Below are 20,903 nucleotides of genomic sequence, written 5' to 3'. Positions count from 1 at the left end.
CATCAATAAGGACCAATATGACTGATTAAATAGACATGTATTCCTCTTGTAGTATAGGTTTTATACAGGTCCATTTTGTACATCGTTTAGTTCAGGAATAATTTGATAAACTAGAAAAGAGAGAGGGAAGCTTCAAAATTGTTAACCGTCAAGAAGGGGGTTCATCAATGAGGACCAATATGACTGATTAAATAGACATGTATTCCTCTTGTAGTATAGGTTTTATACAGGTCCATTTTGTACATCATTTAGTTCAGGAATAATTTGATAAACAAGAAAGGAGAGAGGGAAGCTTCAAAGTTGTTAACCATCGAGAAGTTGCAAAGTGACTTAGGGTTTCATTTTCCCTCAGCGAACTACAAAATAAGAAGATTCGAGGGTTTTACCATTTTACTCAACTCAAGTAGAACAATTTAATGGGATTTTTAAAAATGATCATACTCGTCGATTTTGTTTTTGATTCAAGTGAAAAGACCGAGTCTCATTGACTCAAATGAGTTGTAACCGATTCTCGTCATTTTTTTACCCTGGCCTGGTCTACACAACTCTTGAGCAGGTTTTCAAAAAACAATCGTTATACCAGCTGCCTATAGCATATCTCATTCCGTTGTCTTTATCATTGGTCTAAGTTGTCCGCCTGCCAACTCTCTCTATTGCTTGGTCGAAAAGATTAATAATATTAAGGAATAGATTGATTTCCCATAATCTTGGATATCTAAGCAATCTGCTATTAAGTTTCATTCATATATTAATATGACTAAAAAAAACAATATATTAGGAATTGTTGTGAAGTAGATTTGTTAAGTTATAGCAGCACTGAGAAACATCCAGCAACTCTAGTCCTTCTGGTTTGCCCTAAAGTGCCTTAAGTAGCCCTTAAGGAGTCCATTTATTCTCTCCGTTTGAACTTTCAAAGATATATCGACTGTAGGTATTTGACCATCAGATATCGACGATCGTCTTCTAACATTTGACTCGACTCAGACGATAAACCCTAATCAAAAACCAATTTTTCAATTATGAATGAAACAAATAAATCTAAGGCCCCGCTTATTTGGGAGACAACAAGCAGTGAAAAGGAAAAAAACATGTATTCCACATGTAATGGTATCAAGGGACAACAAAAGGCAAGGGAAGGATGTTATGTATTTAGATTAAAGATTCATTGCATTAAACCAACTGATGTGAACGGAGTTTGGGGTAGCAATGAGCGCTGTTGGTTATCATGTGGTTATTTGTTGTTGGTTATTATGTAGTTATTGTTGTAGTTTTTTCTTCTTCTTCTTCTTTTTTATAAATATTGTTGTAGTTATTTTATTAGTCATGGGGAGTTATTATTAGTGGATAATATTGGAAGGAGAAGTTATAGGGAGAAGTGGTGGAGTTACGTAACTATTTGTATACTTATAAATAGAAGTATTGGATGAATGAAAGGAGATTTTTGGAATCCCTGATTATTCTCTAGAGATTACTTTTGGAATCTCTAAATTATCTTTTAAAAGTTATTTTGAGAAGAGGATTGGCGACCTCCCAGGGCGCTGGCGGCTTCGTCCGTAAAGCCCCCCTATTTTCTCTCATATTTCTTCTCTCTACACCCTTAGTTTCTCCTTTTCCTATTTTCTCTCATCTTCTCCCTATTATTTCTCTTCTTTTTCTTACTTTATTTTAGATTATCCGTGCACGTATCATTTGGTATAAAAAAAGAGAGGAATAATAGAGAGAGAGAGAGAGAGAGAGAGAGAGAGAGACAGAGGTTTGAGGTTTTACAAACAAAGCCGCCGGACGTCTGACTTGTTGGGAGGTAGCCTAACTCTCTCAAAATAATCTCTAGAGAATAATTAGGGATTCCAAAAGTCACCATTCATTCATCAAATACTTCTATATATAAGTATACAAATAGTTACCTAATTCCACCTCTTTTCCCTATAACTTCTCCTTCTAGTATTATCCATTAATAATAACTCCCCATGACTAATAAAATAACTACAACAATAACTACATAATAGCAAACAACAAATAACCAACATTGCTCATTGCTTCCCCTAACTCTGTCCACATCAGTTGGCTTGATGCAAGGAATCTTCAATCTAAACACATAACAAAGGATGATAGTAAAGAATGGAGTGGAATAATAAAATAATGAAAAAAGGCTCCCCGAGCCTAAGGCATACAGTGCGCCTCTTCACATATATTATTATATTACTTTTTAAAGAGTGAGAAACAACAATTTAAAAAAAAACAATGGGAGGAGGTGTAGTGAACCTTGCTTGATCAGAGAACCCTCTCCTAAAATAATAATAATAATAATAAGGGAATAAGAACATTACCTGGTCGCTTAGCTCCTGCACCTAGATATAGAAAACGTGTGAAAGTACCGCCCAAATCCCATGAAATCAAAAAATTATATTTGTGTTGATGCCTCTGATTGCGCACTCATTAGTCCCCGCACAAATGCAGACGTTACATAATAATAATATAATCTAGGGAAAAAGAATGCTACTGGTCATGTAGCTCCTGTGCCCAGACTTAGGAGCATGTTATTATTCTGCCCCCATGGAAATAAAAAATTCCATCCATATTGATGCACATGCACGAGCTCTCATCCCCCCCCCCCCAAAAGAATGGTGGGATGAGATAAATTCCCTTGCCACATAAGCTGACAAAACATTTAATGCACTTTAGCGTTTAATGCATGTTATCTGATACTTTACCACCCCATGCAAACAAACTTTGGTTTTTGGAATTTTATAGACAGCCTTCAAAGTATCTCACGCTTTTATTTCCAGTCCATTTTTTCCATCAAACTAAAAGGGTATGGGGGGAAAAGGAACGTTGCAAGGCTACATTACCCCTGCACCAGCACAGGGGGCCAATGGGAACACGTGCAGAGGCATCCAACAGGGGTGGGCCAAAAATTTCACCCTTCCTATGTCTGGTCAACCTTTTTTTTTCCAATTAATTATTATTGAGAAAAGATAACCTCTTTCTCATCATCAAGTGCAAAGGAGGTAGCCTAACGTCAGAGGGTAGACCATTAAACTAAGAATCGGATGATCATATATGCCCATGATCCATACATACGTGGGAAAACGCCCTAATCCAGATAAGAGTTGGGATCGCACTCATACTTCACATACGATTTTGTGATTACATATGTTCTTTTGCTTCCAATGTCTTTTCAACCTTCGTCAAAATGTTTAAAGGGGTAACTATAGAAATAAAAGGACATATGTCATCAAGAAATCATATTTGAAGTGTTAATGTATAGTGGGTGATCTAGCTTCATAGTAGATCAGTATATTTTAAAATGAGGAACCTCGGCCCACCCTTATTGTAAACTCTAGGTAGGGAAGATTAGGATAGATAAGAACCATGAAATCACTTTCAATCGGGTGGTCCCAGGGTTGTAGAAGAGTTGAACTCATTTTGAGCATTGGATTTTGTACATTGGCCACATGTAAGAGATTCATCTTGACCGTTGGATAGAGGAAGAATTGAAGGATCACTCTAACCATTGGATGTTTAGGAAATGTATACAGTAGCCACATGTAAGTTTTTTAATGTATCTCATGTAGGCATACCCTCACATGTGTATCGACGCCCCTTCTGTAGTCCCCGATTTTTTCAATACTTTGTTTTGCCACTTTGGCAAATTCACACATACACATATATTTATATATTTTTCGATAAAGCTAAAATTAGACAGATAAGAAGAGGATTGAAAGATCGACCTATAGACAAAATTTTGGTTTCACCTAAACTATCATGTAACAGTTATTGGAGGGCGTGTTGTTCTACTTTTGAGTGAGAGCACACCAGGCCCACACATGATTTATTTGTAATATAAACGGTTCTAACCAAATTTATTTTAATGGTGAGTTAATGCATTTATACAAATTTACTGACCTTTAGCAAAAAAAAAAAATGCATTTAAGATTTTGTTTACATGAAAATTTTCTTTTACATTGTTATTTGAAAATCAAAAGAATCTGAGGACAAAGGTATCCGGGTCAAGTCTACTATTGAATATATAGTAATTCCAACTAATTGGACTAAGAAATAGTATAGATTGGCCGTGTGTCAAATGTCATGTTCAAAATCAACCATATAACCTCTCATGTAATAATATACAACTTCTTAATAATCTAAAGTATTGGCATGCACCCCTACTGACTAGTTCTGAAGTTTTAATATTGTATTTTGCCACTTGGCCAATTTTATATGATTGAGACTTGAAATGGAAACAAGAGACTTCTGAGTCTACCTATCTATAAAATGTTAACCTCTCACACCTGCCACATTATAGATGTTTGTATTGCTAAAAAAAAAAAACCCTATGGACTGTACAAACTAGCAAAATTGTTCTATCTTTTAGAACATTTTAGTATACTTTGTAGCATTGGGCTTTATCAAACCACATGTAGAGCTTATAATTAGGTTTGGTTCTTGTTTGGTTTGCTCTGCATCATCGGATTTTGCAAGCCATTTGTCGAGCTTTTTACTAGGTTCAAAGCTTTGTTCAAGGCCTTACAAAGAGAAGGCAAGACTACAAATTTTGCGATGATAGATTTGGTCACATGTAGACGTCCAAACTTCACTCTCCTTTAGAGAATGTTTGTTCGCTATAATTCCCTCTCGAAAGCCAATAAAGAGAATCTGTGTCTGGGGGCATCCATGGACACTTTTCTCTATTTTCGTCCACAGTGTGTTAAATTGAAGTTCAATACTCGAGAGTAACTACTAGCCACAAAATCTGTAGACCTGTTTGTGGTTCGGATTCATTTCCGGTTTTTTCAGATATAACGAGACCTCTTCCTCAAGGATGGGTCCGTGAGGGGCACCTTTTGAACATCCAATTGGAATCTACTTCACATCCTATTCCACTCTATCTGCCTTCGCAGCTCCTGGTGGTTGCAAGCACTGTTAGCAAAAATGCGTTTAAAATTTCGTTCTCAATTTTTAACGTTTTAAACACGTTTTGTTGTATGATTCTCAAATAAAAGGAAAAAAAAATTATTTTTATTTTGTCTTCCACGTTTTAAATGCGTATTAAACCCAATCGTATTTGTTTGAAACTAAAAAACCGTCATGTGTATCCTACATAAGGGCTTAGCAAAAATTGCTTCATTAAGAAGTGAGGTTCCCCATTCACACAGACTTCACATCAACTTCAATTCCTGAGAATCCTAAGTGAGGTTTCCAATTTTCAAAATGGACTATAACTGTAATAGCATTATTTTAACAAAAATTTTATTTAAGAAGTAAGATAGAAAGAAAGAAAAAAAAATTCCTAAAACAGTTCACGTGTATACTAAACGTATACTAAACCGATGAAAGAGCATAAGACTCCTACTTTCATCGACACGTGTTCTAATTAAAATATAATCACATCAAATCAATTGCTTATGTTTTCTAATTAAAAAAACAACCCTTTTCATTTAATGTTTATCCCTTATTATTAATTTTTTTTCTTGAAACTTATAATGGGTGGGTTTTAGAATTTATATGTATTGATGTTGGATGTTATAGTTGTTTTGAAAATTAGATGCAGGTATTCAGGTAATAATCTCTCAATTTATATGAGTATACTATCATTTTTTTGATCCCGACTTTTTGAAACCATGCGATTAAAATCCATACCGTCTATTTTTGTTTGTTTTTTGTGTCTACTTTTTTTATTGTATCGTTCGATGTTTTGTTCCGGTTAAAACCCATACCATAAGTCTCTAATATTTACAGTTTTCTTTTTTTGCTAACTATTCATATATGGCCAATATCAATACCTGTCAATTATTGCATCAGTGGTATCAGAACAAAGATCGGTAATATGAAGGGCAAAATGGGCTGATCCGATATGACCAATCCATATCGATATCAACTGAGACTGATAGCTAAGTTTATGATTCTAAGGTTATATTTGGAATGCAAATTTGCAAAAATAAAATAAAAGAAGAGAGAGAGAGACGGAGACGGAGACGTAAACTTTTCATTACTTTCATCATTCTTTTACCCTTTATTTTTGTTATGATTCGTAGAGAGACTGTTTCCATGTTCCGAACCTGTAACCTGATGATTGCAATAACACAACTTAACTATTGCACTAAGGGCTCACCCAATCCAAACATAACCTAAATGTAAACCAACTAATTAACCTAAGAATTGCCTACTAAACCAGAGTAGGCAAACGATCACTTGGACCTGCTTCTGGGCCAAGCAAGATGTTGGCCTGTGTGAGCCCATTGGTTGGATAATGTATAATCAGAAAATTTAGAATTCAGTAATCAGGACCCAATTGATTTTTTTTAATGAGTTCGGGACTCAATTGATGCCACATAATGTACACAGATCTACTTCCAATTATCGGGTGATTCAACTATTTTTTGGATCAACATATTATTAGGTTGTCTTTTAAATGGGTCTTAATGTAGCTTCATGGGCCTTCATTATTTTGTATCCAACATTACCAAACTCTTTTTGGCCCCTCTACCACCATATATTTTCAAAAACACTGAAAGAAGAGACAAACAAAGGTTACTGCATGAAATACATGGTGGAGGTTTTTTCTTAAAAAATTCTCTGCACTCTACCTTGGGAATAGGTTTCCATTTCCATTTATTCATTTGTTTTTAAGACTCTGATTCTCTTCCATAAGACTCAACCAGAAGTGTAGCTTACTGGATTATCCAAACTTCATTAATTTCTGTGGCACTCCTTCATTTTAGTGCATACCCACTATCCGTACTAGCAGTCCAAACAAATAAGTTCTTCTTTATGATTCTAGACCACTAAGTCATACCTCACTGCAGCCATGAATGACAAAGTGGATAAGCTGGTAGTCTTCCTAGCAAAGAGAGATGGCATAAATGACAAAGTGATAGTCAAAGACTTTAGTCAAGACTTTGTGTCTCTAAGCTTTGTTCACTCGGAGAGTTGAAACCACTCACCCGAACTTGCTCAAAGATTCAAACAGTGGGAGGTCTCATCTGGACTCGGTCGTAAAGCATTCCGATCAGGTCGTTTCCTCGCTGGCTTCCATGCCCTTCGTAGAAACCCAGGCTCCACCCCAGGTTTCCATGTCCTTGCTGTTCTTGCCAATGCTGGAGAGATGGTCTACTTCTTTTTTGACCATTTTCTATGGTTCGAGAATTGGAGTGATAGATGCACAGCTAGCCAGGAAGATGAGCTTCATCTCAGCCTTTGGAGAGTCATTGGGTTATGTTTTTTTCATCATAACTGACTTCATCATCATTACGGAGGGAATAGCAGTACAAAGAAGGCTCTCTCTGCAGTCACAAGGGTCAAATGGCAGCACTCCAACAGAGAAAGATATGCAGAAAAAGGAAATCTTGAAGAAGACCAAAGCTGATAGGATGATGAGGTTGATGGCTGTGGCTGCCAATGTTGCTGATCTAGTTATTGCATTGGCACACATCGAGCCTAACCCATTCTGCAACCATGCGGTCACATTGGGTATTAGTGGGTTGGTCTCTGCATGGGCTGGTTGGTATAGAAATTGGCCTTCGTGAAGTAAGTCAAATGATCTTAACATGATGAGCTGAGGCTGAAGGTAAGAAATCTGAAGCATCTTATGGGTATTATACCCTAGTGATACCATGTTTTTTCAGCTTGTAAGCTACTGTTGGTAATTTCAAACCATAGAAAACTGATACAAAGCCTGATGGTTATTCCAGAAAAAACAGAGACATTAGTCACAAGTTAAAAGTCTTTTGATTACAAGCATCAAGTTATGGTCCTGCATGGAATAATCAAAATACACAAATTAAATGCAAATCTGATAGTTGCACATCTTACAATGGTTTCTGAAGCCTAAATCAACAAATTTAGGACTATGTAGGAGACATGTTCATTGCCTATTACAGGACCTACCACATCAGGTAAACTTTAAACATAATGCACAAGTATGTCTCTTTAACTTCTTTAACTTACATTGATGAAATACAGTGTTTTTCTTCCATAAGGAAACAACTTTCACAAGAATAGAAGCTCTTATGACAAAAGATTAAAAGTTCAACTATGTTCAACTTAGAAGTACAGACATGGTGAATCGAAGTATATAACTTTCATAGTTCTCCATTATACAAAGAAAAATCGAGTCTTGTCAACCAAATGACAAGTAGATTGGTTTATGAACTAGGTAAAAATGTCTGATAGAGTTCATATTCCAAAGGCAAAACAATCTTGGGATTGCACTTCAGCCTCTGTAAATTGCTTTCATTTTCTATGGTCATCTCTGACAAATAATCCAAAAATAAAGAAGTTAGGCATATAGCTTCAAGCAGAACACTAACTTATTTAAATACTGAGATACATTACCAATGAGGTCAATTTTTTCAGCTCTTCTATCTGCCCCACAAGCTCTTCCTGTTTTGAGGTTAACCCTACCAAAAACTTGGGGGGAGGGGGGTGGAATAAAGAGAAATCAGAAGAAATGACAAGAAATAAAATTAGGAAGATCATTCAGAATCCCCTAGTTGTTTAGATCATAAAAATTTGTGCCTACCATCTTGAGGTCCTTGACTGCATCTTCTAATTCCAGAATTTTATGGGATACAGGTTCATTCACATTTCTAATCGGCGTGCTTGGTTCTAGACCATGTTGCTCGCTTTTATGTGTGTTGTGGACACCACTAACTTCGGAACTACCCTGCATTAAATTTATTTGAGCTTGATTCTTGCTTCAGTTCTGAAAAATGACTCAACTCAACAAAGCCTTAATGCCAATTATTTGGGTCATCCATGTGAATTTTGCTCTGCAAAGATTGTCCTATGATTACGAACCAAACATAATCATTAAGTAATGAAGCTTAGTGAACACAACCTTTTGAATTATGAATATCCGAAACAAGATAACTAAGACAGAGATGATAATGGGCTCTTCTATGATGATCCGTAATCATTTAAGTTATAAACCTACAATGACATGAATAATCTATCATAGGGACTTCAAATCTTCATCAAGACAAGCATTAATGGATTTGACATATTTAAAAGAAGACTTGAACACACAGATTGAACCTGGTTTATGAAGGACAGACTATTTTACCACAGTTTTTTATCCATGTAGAGGACACATTTTGGCCATTGGAGGTACTTCAAATAAAGAAGAGTTTCAGGGATGATTGAAGATTGATTTACAGTACTAAGGATCTATTTTATAGAAGAAAATATCCTAGAAGAAATATGTTGTACGCACCAAAGCCTCTTCCAATTCTGTACCATTATTTGTTTCTTTGCTGTATTCCATTTCAACATCAGGAACCACCTACAAGAAACAAGCCTAATATTAACACTAAAGATGGTGCGGAGTTCTGTCAACAAAAGCTGCTTCAGAATTGAGACATTTGATATGTTTACCTGCACAAGTTTTTTAATTTCAGGATCGTTCCAGGGTCCTTTATCACTCATTAGGCACCCTCCATATTCAGAACATGTGCAATTTCCACCTAGAAAACTAGGCAAGTTTCTGTGAAGGAATGATAAAAACCATCATCAGAGCATACATAAAATTTAGATGTGAATGTTTACATGTACCTCTGGTCAATAACTTCAACCAGGTTACTTTGATAGTTGCTTCCTATAACCTGAAAATGCAATATCAGAAGTTGAAATATAAAGTCTAAAATGTCCCACGTGCAAAAGAGCCACAGATACAAAATCCTTACTTGTACTTTTTCAGCTGTGCGTACATCCAGAAAAGCTTTGAGTGCTTTCCACAGTACCCTAAATCCAGATCCAGCATTGACAATAAAAAGTCGATGTAGAATCTGTGAGGATACCAACAAGAAATAAATTATTCAATGATATGTGAAGATGCCAAACATTAATAATGCTAAAGATGATCTAGTGGAAGCTTCTTCTTTGTGTCTACTTTTAAGAATATGGTTTATAATGCAAAGTCATATTTCTTTACTTACAATAGTTTTGTCCATTTTTACTTTTGTTAGGAGTATGTGATCCAACCCCACATGTTTATATAAATGATGAAGTGGGGGAGGATGCGCTCTACAATCTTTCTTTCTCTCCCTTCTTTTCCTTTTTCCCCTTATTCTTTCTCTTAAATAAATCCAAAAGACCAAGTCCCACTTGGTATCCGCTCTGAGTATCAAAGGAAAGTCACAGTTGGGAGCTAGTGGCATAGAGTAGCAACCAAGCAACTCTAGTGTGGCAAACTGGCTGCACCGACATCAATTGTTGCATGGTCAGTTTGCTCTTTTTGGTTCAGTAAGGATATTTAGGATTGCAGAATATTTTGCAGTACTTTGTGAATGATCTGTTTTGTTGCCACTCATTTGTGATGAAGATCTAGAATTTTATTTATTTTTATTTATGAAAGAATCAGTTCTTTGTTTTTTCTGGAGTGGTGCTCCCTTGTGTATGCTATGTAAGCAGAGAACTAGGTCTCTTTAGACACTCCAAGCACCAATGTCAGATGGGTGATCACCAAAACCAAAGTCAACACAGACATGGCAGCATCTGAAGTGTTTTATGTGTATCAATGATAATAGTGTGTTTCTTTTTTTCAATATAGAGGGGGAGAACTGGAGAAACACACACAAAGACAACAACTATTTCGATCTCTTTGGCAGTATTTATAGAATTATTTACATGAAATATAAAATATTTTCAAGTACTTAAAAATATTACTGTAAGACTATGTACATTTGCCCCTCCCAGACCCTGCAGTAGCAGGAGCCACATGCACTGGGTTGCTTTTTTTGTTTTTAAAAAAATTATTGTATAAAGCCAAGTCACTGAATCATAATTTTTGGAATTCCAATCCTGAAAGAGAGATAATTTTCCAAGATATTAATCACACCATCCATGCTTATCACTTGTGTTTCTACACAGACCCAAAATAATTGCATCTGTTCTAGGCACTTGCTTAACAAAATTCCACATACCTCAGGGTAGTAATTGCTGTCAATCTTTTGAATTTCTATAAAAAGTTCTCTGACAGGCTTTGTGAAGTTATTCATACCCTGCACAACACCATTGCACATAATAAAAAGTTTACACCTTTGTCTTGCAATGATCAGTATGTTAGGGGAAGGTGCATTGTGAAGACTTAACACCCATAAAGTTTTATGGAGGAGCCTCTTTAAAATAAATGTGGCTGCCTCATTGGAGTAGATGTTGTCTTGGCAAAATGCTTGAGAGTTTGTTTAGACTTTAGATACAAAATATACTTTTGCAGTCAATAACTGAAATTTTTAAGATACAAATTTACAATTTGAATAATTTAGTTCTTCTATGTAACGTTGAACTCCATGTATTATACGCAATTGGGAACCTGATTTAATCATTAAAGAGAACTTAGTATGAAGCAACATTTGCAGCATTCTAACCCTTTCTCTCTATTATATTTGGAATTCCCCCTGGACTCCGGTACATTATCATTAAGGAAAATTGCTTGCAAGTAACATTGTGTATTAAAAAAAAAAAAACCGACAATGCTGTTTTAATTTCATAATTTTGAAGAGACAAATGCAACTCTTTCCATGCAAAGTTTGCAAACTCTGTTGCAATGTAAAAAACCCAGATAGAGCACAATCAGGTGGATCAGCAGAACAGTGCCTTAAAAGTGATGTCCATTAATGAAATGGTATTCCTGTAACTTTATGAAACTTTAAACCCACTTTTAGCCACTTCCAACTCTTATTAAGGACTGAAGTTTGACTAGTGAAATAGGTATGGCATCCTCAATCACATAATTTCACCCAAATCCATCCATCTCTGCCATATGGCAAGGAATGGTAGCTTTGGTGATGAGTAGTCACCGATATTTGTGTGTCTGTATGTATGGGGGGTGATAATAGCCATCACATGAGGCAACAAGTAGACTTAATTGTTATGTTGTCATCAACAAGCACACAATCTCATAATATTTTCCACTATAGTTGTGCCTATTGTTAAAAAAAAGGCTTTGTGGATCACTTCTACAAACAAAAATGCAACAAGGTACTATATGTATTGTATGTTGCCTTGCTCAAACATGAACAAAAATTAAATACAACCAGGTACTCATAATTATTGTATGTTATCTTGCTATGGATAAACATGAAGACACTTACTACACCCTGCACATCCAGGATAGTTGTGGTGGATGCTATATGTGTCTTAGCTGCAATGGAACAAGCTGGGAATCTCAAATTCTGTGTTTTTTCTTGTTCATCAACATGATGCTTCAGCAAACGGTCAAGTGTAGTTACTTTCAGAAGAGCATTCAGATCAATAATCCCTATCCTTTCAATGTATACTGGTCTACCAGATTTATCAACTCCATGAAATCCATGAGGGTAGCATTTCTTTACCTCTTCATACTCCTCAAACCTAAATTCCTGCAGAATATACCAAACAAAATGAACCCCAAAGAAATGAAACAAGCAAAAAGGTAAAAGCAAGTCACCTTGCATAAGTTTCCAGTGAAGTTGAATATGAACCAATAAGATGGAAAATCCATCACCAATAATGGCTTGTAAGGAGATCAATAGCAAGGGGTGTACATGCTGTCGCACATATCTAGAATGATAAGGTTCAGTCTCACAGTAATATAGTTCTACATCAATAATAATATCTTTGAAGAAACGCTACAAAGCAATGCAAAATATTTGGTCATGTTCAGATTTTTCTACCCTAAAATTTTTCATTAAAAATTAACGAAAAAGGCTAAGGAGAATATGGCGACAAAATGAAACAGAACATTTGTTTGTTATGGCCCATTGCTATATCTACTCTTTGGCAACATATGGGGTTTTTGTTTGTGCACACTTAGGCACTAGTATAAACTTGTTTACTAAAAAATACATCATATTAAAAAATAGAAAAGCAGCCATTTGTGATAAAGAATAACAAATTGGACATTGTAAGATTTGTACTTTTCCGCTATCCATTTTATTTTTGTTGATATATTATATATCTCTGAAATATGTCTAAAATTAATTTCGAGGAAGGATATTTCAAAACATAGACCAGGCATATATATGTCAAATGTAAATATTCATACAAAATCATGTATAGTTTCACCGAAGTATTGTGTTCCTTCTATGTTGATACTCATTTCATTTAGGTTTCTTGTGGAACCGAAATATTTCGTTAATTTCGCCGAAATTTCGAATATTGATTATGGAGTCTAACAATAACTGCCAAAAGCTTTTGAACTGTTTTAACCCCCCCCCCCTCCGCACCCAACAATAACAAAAACCAAGGAAGAAAAAATGGTCTTTTGAACCCAGAACATTACCTTATCAATAGTAGAAACATAATTTTTTAGTCTCCACTCTGAAGTTTAAACAGAAAAAGAGGCCCCTGTTTCATAGTAATTCCTAAATCCTAAATCCTAACATGAATCTGTTCCTTGTCTCTTTTGACTGGTCAAGAAATTCACACACATTAGGTTTAGCTTCTGAACCACAGGCATCTTGAATTTGCACAAAGTGAGTATTAGTTACTACTTATGAAGATGCACAGTCGTTACATGTATAGTTTTTCTAGGCCTGGAAAAGAATCACATTCCAAAAAGCCAAAGAGTTAGGAGAAGTAAAGAAGAAGTAGTACCTTGGGAATTGCATCAACCCCGAAATCGTTACGCCACCTGAGCATGTTTACATAGGCTTCTTTCGTTTTGATCAAATCAAGACCCTTCATTCGTAGAAATCTGAAAATGATATAAACGAGAAAAACCACTTTGAAGTTCAAATAGTAGAGCAGAGTATCAATTTTTTTGGCAATTCAACTTAAAAATCACCTTCTCTCTTCTTTAATTGAATGAGAACAACTAAATTATTTACCTTAAAAGCGTATGATAATCACTGTGTTTCGACAGCAGCTGACCCTCAGATTTGAGCAATTCACGTAAAGATTCAACGAGTTGTTCGTCGTTTAGATCATGCTGCCCTTCTAGAACTGATTGCATGCTCTTGCTCCTTCCAATTCTCTTAAACGAATCCCGGAACTTCCATGGATAAGACATTACACACTTAAAGCTAAACTTCGCCGAAAACGATCCCATCTTTTCCAATTGAGGGGGTTTCACAAGTTCATGACGATCCGGAGATCCTTCTTGTCCACCGGAACTTCTCGTAATGACAACATCATCGTCACTCTCCATGGAGGAAGGCATGTGATACGTCAGGTGAAATGATGAGAGAGGAAGAAGATTTTTTTTTTTTCCTGCTTTCAGAGAATCCAAATTAAGTATATAAAGGTACAAATAAGCTATTGCAGAGAAGGAAATCATCAAAGAAGAAAAGAATGTCTTCTGTAGTCTTCCATCGAAGAATTCGAATTTTTGAATGTTTAAGAACGAAGAAACCGCCAAGAGTGAACATCTTCGCCGTTCAACCGCTGCCGCCAGTTGGAGAATCGTTAAACAAAAGCAATAAACTTTCTCTAAACTTGTAAATTGAGATTAATCAGATTATTCTCCCCTTCAAAGCTTCAACTTCAACTCCAACGCAGGGCAAAAAGGTTTTAAAGAAAGACAAGTCCTGTAAATGGCACACTTTGTTATGCCACCTACAAGGTTCAAAGTCCAGGTATCGGATTCGGGATCGGTCATGGCCGAAACCTTTCCAGATTGGGCTCGGGTCGGTCCAAATCGGTCAGGATCGGTAAAAGAACCCCCCAAATCATTTTTTTATGGATCAGGTCATGTATCGGTTAGAGTTGGTGGGTATTGTGATCTCGGGATTAGATCGGCCAATATTATCTGGATTGGATCGATCAAAATCGATTGATATCGATCAATATCGGTCTGTATCGGTCAAGATGATATAAAAAACTAAAAAAAAAACTTAAAAACTTTAAAAAAATAAAAAAATATTCAGTTGGATCGGTCAAGGATCGGATTAGATCGGCCGATCCAACCGAATTGGGCGATCCAATCAACGATCCAGTCAAACCTTGTTGTATCGGTCAAATCTCGGGATCGGTTTCGATCAATACCAATCCAATCCAGCCAATATCGGCCAATCTGATCCGATACCTCAAACCATGCCTACAAGGGTGAAATGGTAATTTTTTCCTCTAGATATTCTATGAAATATGATTTTTTTTTAGTATAAAGAAATGGAAAAATTACACAGCCACTCCTTGAGGTTTGTATTAAATACAATGCGACCCCTGTGTTTTCAAAATATACACCCAACACCTTTAAGTGGACGGTGTTAAGTATAAAATTTAAATGGCAATTTTGTCCTTCAATTAAACTAATCCTATTCTAATTTTTTATTTTTCTAACATAAAAAAATAGGACCCACCACTATTTTGGCCTTTTCTTCGTTCTTATTCTTTCTTCTTCTTCTTCAACCACCGCCCCACCACCGCTGCAACCTACATCCCACACCTTACAATCTAGGGTTTCTAGTGCATTTCTAACGATCGAGAAGATCCAAAGGGCCCGGTAGTCATGCAATCGACCAGCAATGTCGATGGCATGATCAAAGATGGGGGTAGAATGTTTGTAGTTTGGGGGGCGATCAAGGGACTCAAAGAACTGAAGAGCCTTGGGGCCATCATTCCAGAGGTGTTTCAGGTTTCGATCAACAACATCACGGGACCATTGTACATCACATTTTTCTAGGGATTTGGTTAGGGTTTCTGGTTTGCTTTTCAAGATGAGGTTGGTAATGTGGAGAAGGGAATTTTGTGAAGGTGACAAAGGGGTTCTGATTGCTTAGTGGTGATATGAACGTTTGACAGTGAGGGGAGCTTGGGTGGATTCGTTGGGTTCAGAAAGTAGCAATGACAGCAAAACAAAACGGTTGCTTCTGTTTGGGAAAGTTGGCTTGCAGGGATGGAACATTTGAACACATTTTGCTTCATTCATAAATGAATAATAAAATTGGGACCTGCAAGTCTTGTCATTATGATAAGCCAACACATGGGAAGCATTTGACTTGCTACAAGTGAGGTAGTTACATGTGTCTTTGAGGAACCATTAGTCTCCATGATCCATGTGTCTTCAGTAATCAACCAGTCTCTATCATCTGATCTATTTGGTCTGTTGCTTTTATGCTGCCTGAAAACTAGTCTCAAACTTCACATCAGTTCGTCTTCAACCCGAGAAGATAGTCCAGAGACTCGTTGGCTGCCGCTGCAATCAAATGAGATTCTGGGAATGAAGACTCGCTGCTGCTATCAAGTATCAAATTGGAATGTGGACGGAGAAGAGGAAGGAGGCAGGGGCTCAAAACACTTACGGTTTCCCCTTTCTTTAATTCTGAATTTTCACAGAGAATGAAATGGGTTCGGTTCAGATGGCATGTGAAAAAGGGAACACATCGATTTTCCTTCAAATGGTTTCCCCTTTCTTTAATTCTGAATTTTCACAAAGAATGAAATGGGTTCGGTTCAGATGGCATGTGAGTTCGTATTTTTTCCCCACCTATCGTCTGCTCTTCCCTTTTCAAGCCCTTGTTCCTCTTTTTCTTAATAACGAATCCCATATCAGAATTCCTATTTCTGCAGTAGGATCCTGAGGTGAGATGTGTACAGCATGGGAGGGAGATGAGAAGAAAAACTCTAAAAACAATGAGTAGAGTGTGGGGTTGAGAGGAAGAAGAAGGGGTGGGGTGGAGGCAGTGGGAGGCAAAATGTGTTTTAGAAGAAGGAGAAGAAGAAAAAAATAAATAAATAAGGATTGAATAAAGAAACAAAACCGAGGGTAGGTTTGAATAAAAAAATTTAAAATGATGAGATAGGAATCGGTTAAGAGTATATTTGTCATTTTAAGGCATCAATGGCCAACACGTCAGCAACTAACAGGAATTCTCTAACGGAGTGGGGCTGAGTGTAACAAATACCCTAAACTCAGGGGGTCGGGGTGTATATTTTGAAAACACAGGGGGTTACACTGTATTTAATACAAACCTTAGGAGGTGGCAATGTAATTTTCCCTAAAGAAATTTATTCAAAAGAGTTTTGTTATTCGAATTAACCAAGGAGTGGAATTGGGCCTACTTGTTCGACCCACATACACCACGACAAGACCCTCCTAGCCAAGATATCAGCCACAAAGTTGATTTCCCTAGAAATATGTTGAAAGGAACACGAACTAAAGTAAAATGCCTAGGTGCTTGATATCCTGAAGTGAGTTGACCACATCTCAAGGGGGGGGGGTTTGCTTGTGTTCCTCATTCAGAAAGAGACCAACTCTTTGGTATCCCCTTCAACTAGAATATGATTAAGCCCTTTTGAAATCTCTAGCAATAGGTCTGATCTCATGACAAAGCTTCTCATTGAAGAATAGAAGAAAAAGAGCTTGGTACAAACCATCCATGTGTGATAAGTAACACTCTTTTAAGTTTTGGAGTGTCTAGGTGACACCTCTATTATAGGTGACATCTTCTTTAATTGTCTTATTTTCAAGAGTTCTTTTAGTTATCAATATATCATTATCAAAAGTTCTCATTGTCTTGGATATTTTTCGAATACACATATGAAATTATAGCATTTATCCTCGGGAAAAAAAAATGTTATACTAAAAGGGTAAAAGATTACAAATTATTTGACATCTTAGGATGTCAATAAGAAAATTCCTTAGTTTTAAGGCATCAAGTTTAAGAACACATTCCATCATTTGCTTGTCATATGGCAAACTCTCCTTGGGCTACAATTTGACTTATGAGTAAAGGACCTTTGTGGAGTGATGAACATTCCAATGCTTTATTTTATTCTACCAACTCTAATTGAGTTGAAACATATCATGTGGCCATTTATAAGGATGCATGGATTCTTACGCTGCCCTTAGGGTGTATTTTTAGCAGCCCAATGGCCCCTGTATAGTGGCTGACCTCATTCACCCCAGTACACCTCAATGTGACCTTGCCAAAACGCGTGCAAGTTTCTACCCTCTCAAGGCAAATCACATTTTAACTATCCCTTATATGTGTTTTTGTCACCTGGGGCAAATGGATCTAGGCTTTTTCTAATTCAGGTTCTTTTATTGTTCATTTAGCTTACTATGCAACCTTTCAATAAAAAATTGTTGACCAACTTCAAGGGAAATTTTCTTACCTTGATCCTTTTTTAGCAAAACTCTGGAGCTACGACCTCTTGCCAAAAATTAAAACCTTTTTATGGTGTTGTGGTTCCAGAGCTTTGGCTGTAAATAAATTACATTTTCGGCAAAATCTTTCCTTATCTCTGGAGTGCCCATTATGCCACCTTGAACATGAAATCATTTTTAATGCTTTGGTTTAGTGTCCTTTTGCCACATCTTGTTGGAGGTCGTTTTCTTTTCAACTAAAAGTGTCTACCTTACTTGGCTCTTGTTGATGTTGAATTTTGTCACCCCGACGATGATGACAATAGGACACAAACAGATACCTCTCTCTCTCGAACTTGCTTGTGCACGAAGACCATATCACCCTCATATCCTTAAAATGATTAAAAAGACATTTTTACCAAATGTTGAAGGAGGTACTGTTCAACTTCTTCGACCACGACGGTCCGACTAATAGCCAAAAGAAACCTCCTTCAGCCTAAAAACCCCAAAAAATCACTTTTTTTCAGCACCATGGCACTTCATTTGGAGGCCACGGATGGCCTTCACAACACTCCTCTGCGACATCTAGACGGTACAACACCCATACCGACAGCGCCACAAACGGTACGACATCCGTACCATCCTTTTTGGCGGCACCCATACCGTCCTTGTTGAGGAGAGATCCCTAGCCTTGGGAAACGAGCTTTTAGGCCCAATTTCCCACTATTGAGTGAGTGAGAGCCCTCTTTTGGTCCACCTTGACATTTTGCTGATCCCCCGCCTCGAGATTCGCACTACAGTTAATCTGTCTACACTCCGAGTGACCCGAATCTACCTTTTTACCCTTCGAAACCTTGTTTTGTCTATAGCTTTCCATCAATTCCTTTTAGGTAGCTCATCAAACCCCATGTGTCGTCGTTACTCTATCTGTAATACAAGTGATATACCCACTTTGCTTAGCCGTTACTCTATCCGCAGTTCAAGTGACTCAAACCCACTTCGCTTAGCCATTACTCTGTCCGCATTCCGAGTAATTCAAACCCCCTTTACATAGTCGCTACTCTGTCTAAAAAAAAGAGAGACAAACCATTTATCCGTCTCCACCTAAGCCGGGAGAAACTCTACACATTGCATTCGCATTGGGAACGTTTTTCTCTCATTTTTGCCTTGTTGGGCTTGATTTCAGATATATATTTTTTCTCATCATCTTTTCATTGTGGCAAAATCTAAACCATTAAAGTAGATTGTTTTTACTGTAAATAGTATTGCATGCTTTTGAAAATAGTTTGTATAGTTTCTTTTCATGTATTTGATGCATGATAATCAATTTGTATGTTAACCTTGCATGTTGATATAATATATATTATTATGGGAGACTGTTCGAACTAAAGCATCGAATTGAAAGATCGATTTAATCGGGCGAGATAAAGTGCTAATATCTTCCCACTCTCGTAACCTGACCATGTACACACGGTGCCAGACCCACAATGTCGCGATGTTAGGTTTCCGTGGTGCTGTGGAGGACAAAGTACACATCTGCGGAGCCACGGATTCCCAAGGGGGTCCCCCTATAAATAGAGGATCCCTCACATTTCCCAAGGGTGGGATTTTTACCTTGGGATTCATGCCAGAACTTCCTTTTTGAAGTCCTCTTTGATCCACCTCGGTGTCCTGATCTTTTCTTGCTTTAAGATCTGTGCCAGAGTTCACCTGTCTGAGTTTTGAGTGATCTTAGTCCTCTTTCGCTGTCCTAAAACCCCAAAGCCCTTCAAAGTGAAAGCCAATCATTCGTCCACCTCTACTTGAGTTGGGAGGTCTTTTACATTTTTCTTTTGGAGATAAGAGGTCTCTCCTTTCAACCCTACTCCGGAGTTAACCTCAAGTATAATTTCTTTACCTTCTTTTTCATTTGGCACAATGTAAATTATTAAAGCAGCATGTGTTTTTTTTTTTGGTAAACAAGCAGCATGTGTTAGTGTAAATAGGAATGTGCGTATGCAAATGATATGTAATGCAACTAGTGTATGATGCTTGATACAATCAGCCATGTATGTTGGTATATGATATGCCATTTTGGGAGACTATTCGAACTAAAGCATGTAGCAAAAAGACCAATTCAATCGGATGAGGTGGATGCCTAAGGCTTTCCCACTTTTGTAAACTGACCTCTTACCTAAACTCTGACCAAATCCAATTCTCTTTAGATCATGGACTGTGCTCACTTTACGAGTTCTAGGCCCTCATCCTGGGTGGCGACTCCTTCTTTTTTTTTATATTATTATTATTATATATGCCTCGAACCCCCTATTATCAAAGGGACCCGAGTGGACCCTCGAAACCAAAAGGGAAAAAAACCTACTCCGAGGTCCTGGTACCTACAGTGGCGACTCCACTGGAGACAAACAAGGCTAAACTTTCAATATCATATGCTCCCATTTAATGCAAGAACATTTTCCCTTTGTATAACATGTTTGTATGATAACATGTTTGGTTAATCTCATTGTTGTATCATGATTGTACTAACCACATCATGCATCATGTTCGAAGTAAAATCAAACGACGAAGATGTTCCTTATTGTGCCTCTACTCCCAGGGAGATGAGACACATCATACTAAGCACTCTGAGATCAGATGATGACCGCACCCTGCACAATATTGTTTGAAGTGAAATCAAACAATGATGATATTCCTTATGGCCATGATGAAATGATAACTTCTTGCACTACACTTATGCACACACACGCACGAAAGTGAAATCAAAGAGTATCATTACAAAAATATAAACCCCCTTTTTTTTATTTGATTTCTCTCATTTGCTTTCAAAATATAAACCCCAAATAATTACAAAAATGATATTTGTTTCAGATTACCAATTGACGTGGCGTGCAGCTCTCTA

General features: G+C 37.0%; 1 protein-coding gene and 1 pseudogene across 8 annotated transcripts; one reads left to right on the top strand and one right to left on the bottom strand.

The window, feature by feature from the left end:
• Nucleotides 1-6,603: 6,603 nt before the first annotated feature.
• Nucleotides 6,604-7,744, top strand: LOC122667499 (annotated as a pseudogene).
• Nucleotides 7,745-8,020: 276 nt separating this feature from the next.
• Nucleotides 8,021-14,119, bottom strand: LOC122667425 (phosphatidylinositol/phosphatidylcholine transfer protein SFH11-like). Of its 8 annotated transcripts, none has more exons than XR_006333799.1 (11): nucleotides 13,809-14,119; nucleotides 13,576-13,675; nucleotides 12,093-12,359; nucleotides 10,923-11,000; nucleotides 9,684-9,785; nucleotides 9,553-9,602; nucleotides 9,376-9,484; nucleotides 9,215-9,283; nucleotides 8,522-8,665; nucleotides 8,335-8,399; nucleotides 8,021-8,251 (listed from the first exon to the last, which is right to left on the bottom strand). XR_006333799.1 is itself a non-coding variant. In XM_043863702.1 (11 exons), the coding sequence occupies exons 1-11, from the start codon at nucleotides 14,027-14,029 to the stop codon at nucleotides 8,246-8,248; spliced, it is 1,221 nt and encodes a 406-aa protein (XP_043719637.1). In that variant the 5' UTR covers nucleotides 14,030-14,119; the 3' UTR covers nucleotides 8,021-8,245. The 8 variants fall into 8 exon arrangements, 7 of the variants coding, with proteins under 7 accessions (XP_043719637.1, XP_043719629.1, XP_043719642.1 ...); XM_043863702.1 differs by having other exon boundaries at nucleotides 8,335-8,409; XM_043863694.1 differs by having other exon boundaries at nucleotides 8,021-8,409.
• Between the last annotated feature and the right edge of the window lie 6,784 nt (nucleotides 14,120-20,903).

This window comes from Telopea speciosissima, chromosome 1 (assembly GCF_018873765.1).
Source record: "Telopea speciosissima isolate NSW1024214 ecotype Mountain lineage chromosome 1, Tspe_v1, whole genome shotgun sequence".
NCBI lineage: Eukaryota > Viridiplantae > Streptophyta > Magnoliopsida > Proteales > Proteaceae > Telopea > Telopea speciosissima.
This window is presented reverse-complemented; position numbering and strand designations above follow the sequence as displayed.

What these genes read in the sequence shown, in the direction of transcription:
- LOC122667425 (XM_043863694.1), bottom strand. Translation starts at nt 14,029, where the DNA reads ATGGGATCGTTTTCGGCGAAGTTTAGCTTTAAGTGTGTAATGTCTTAT. An exon ending in AAATTAAAAAACTTGTGCAG is followed by an intron (nt 9,284 to 9,375) that starts GTAAACATATCA and finishes TGTTTCTTGTAG; the next exon opens with GTGGTTCCTGATGTTGAAAT. An exon ending in CAGAATTGGAAGAGGCTTTG is followed by an intron (nt 8,666 to 9,214) that starts GTGCGTACAACA and finishes AATTTAATGCAG; the next exon opens with GGTAGTTCCGAAGTTAGTGG.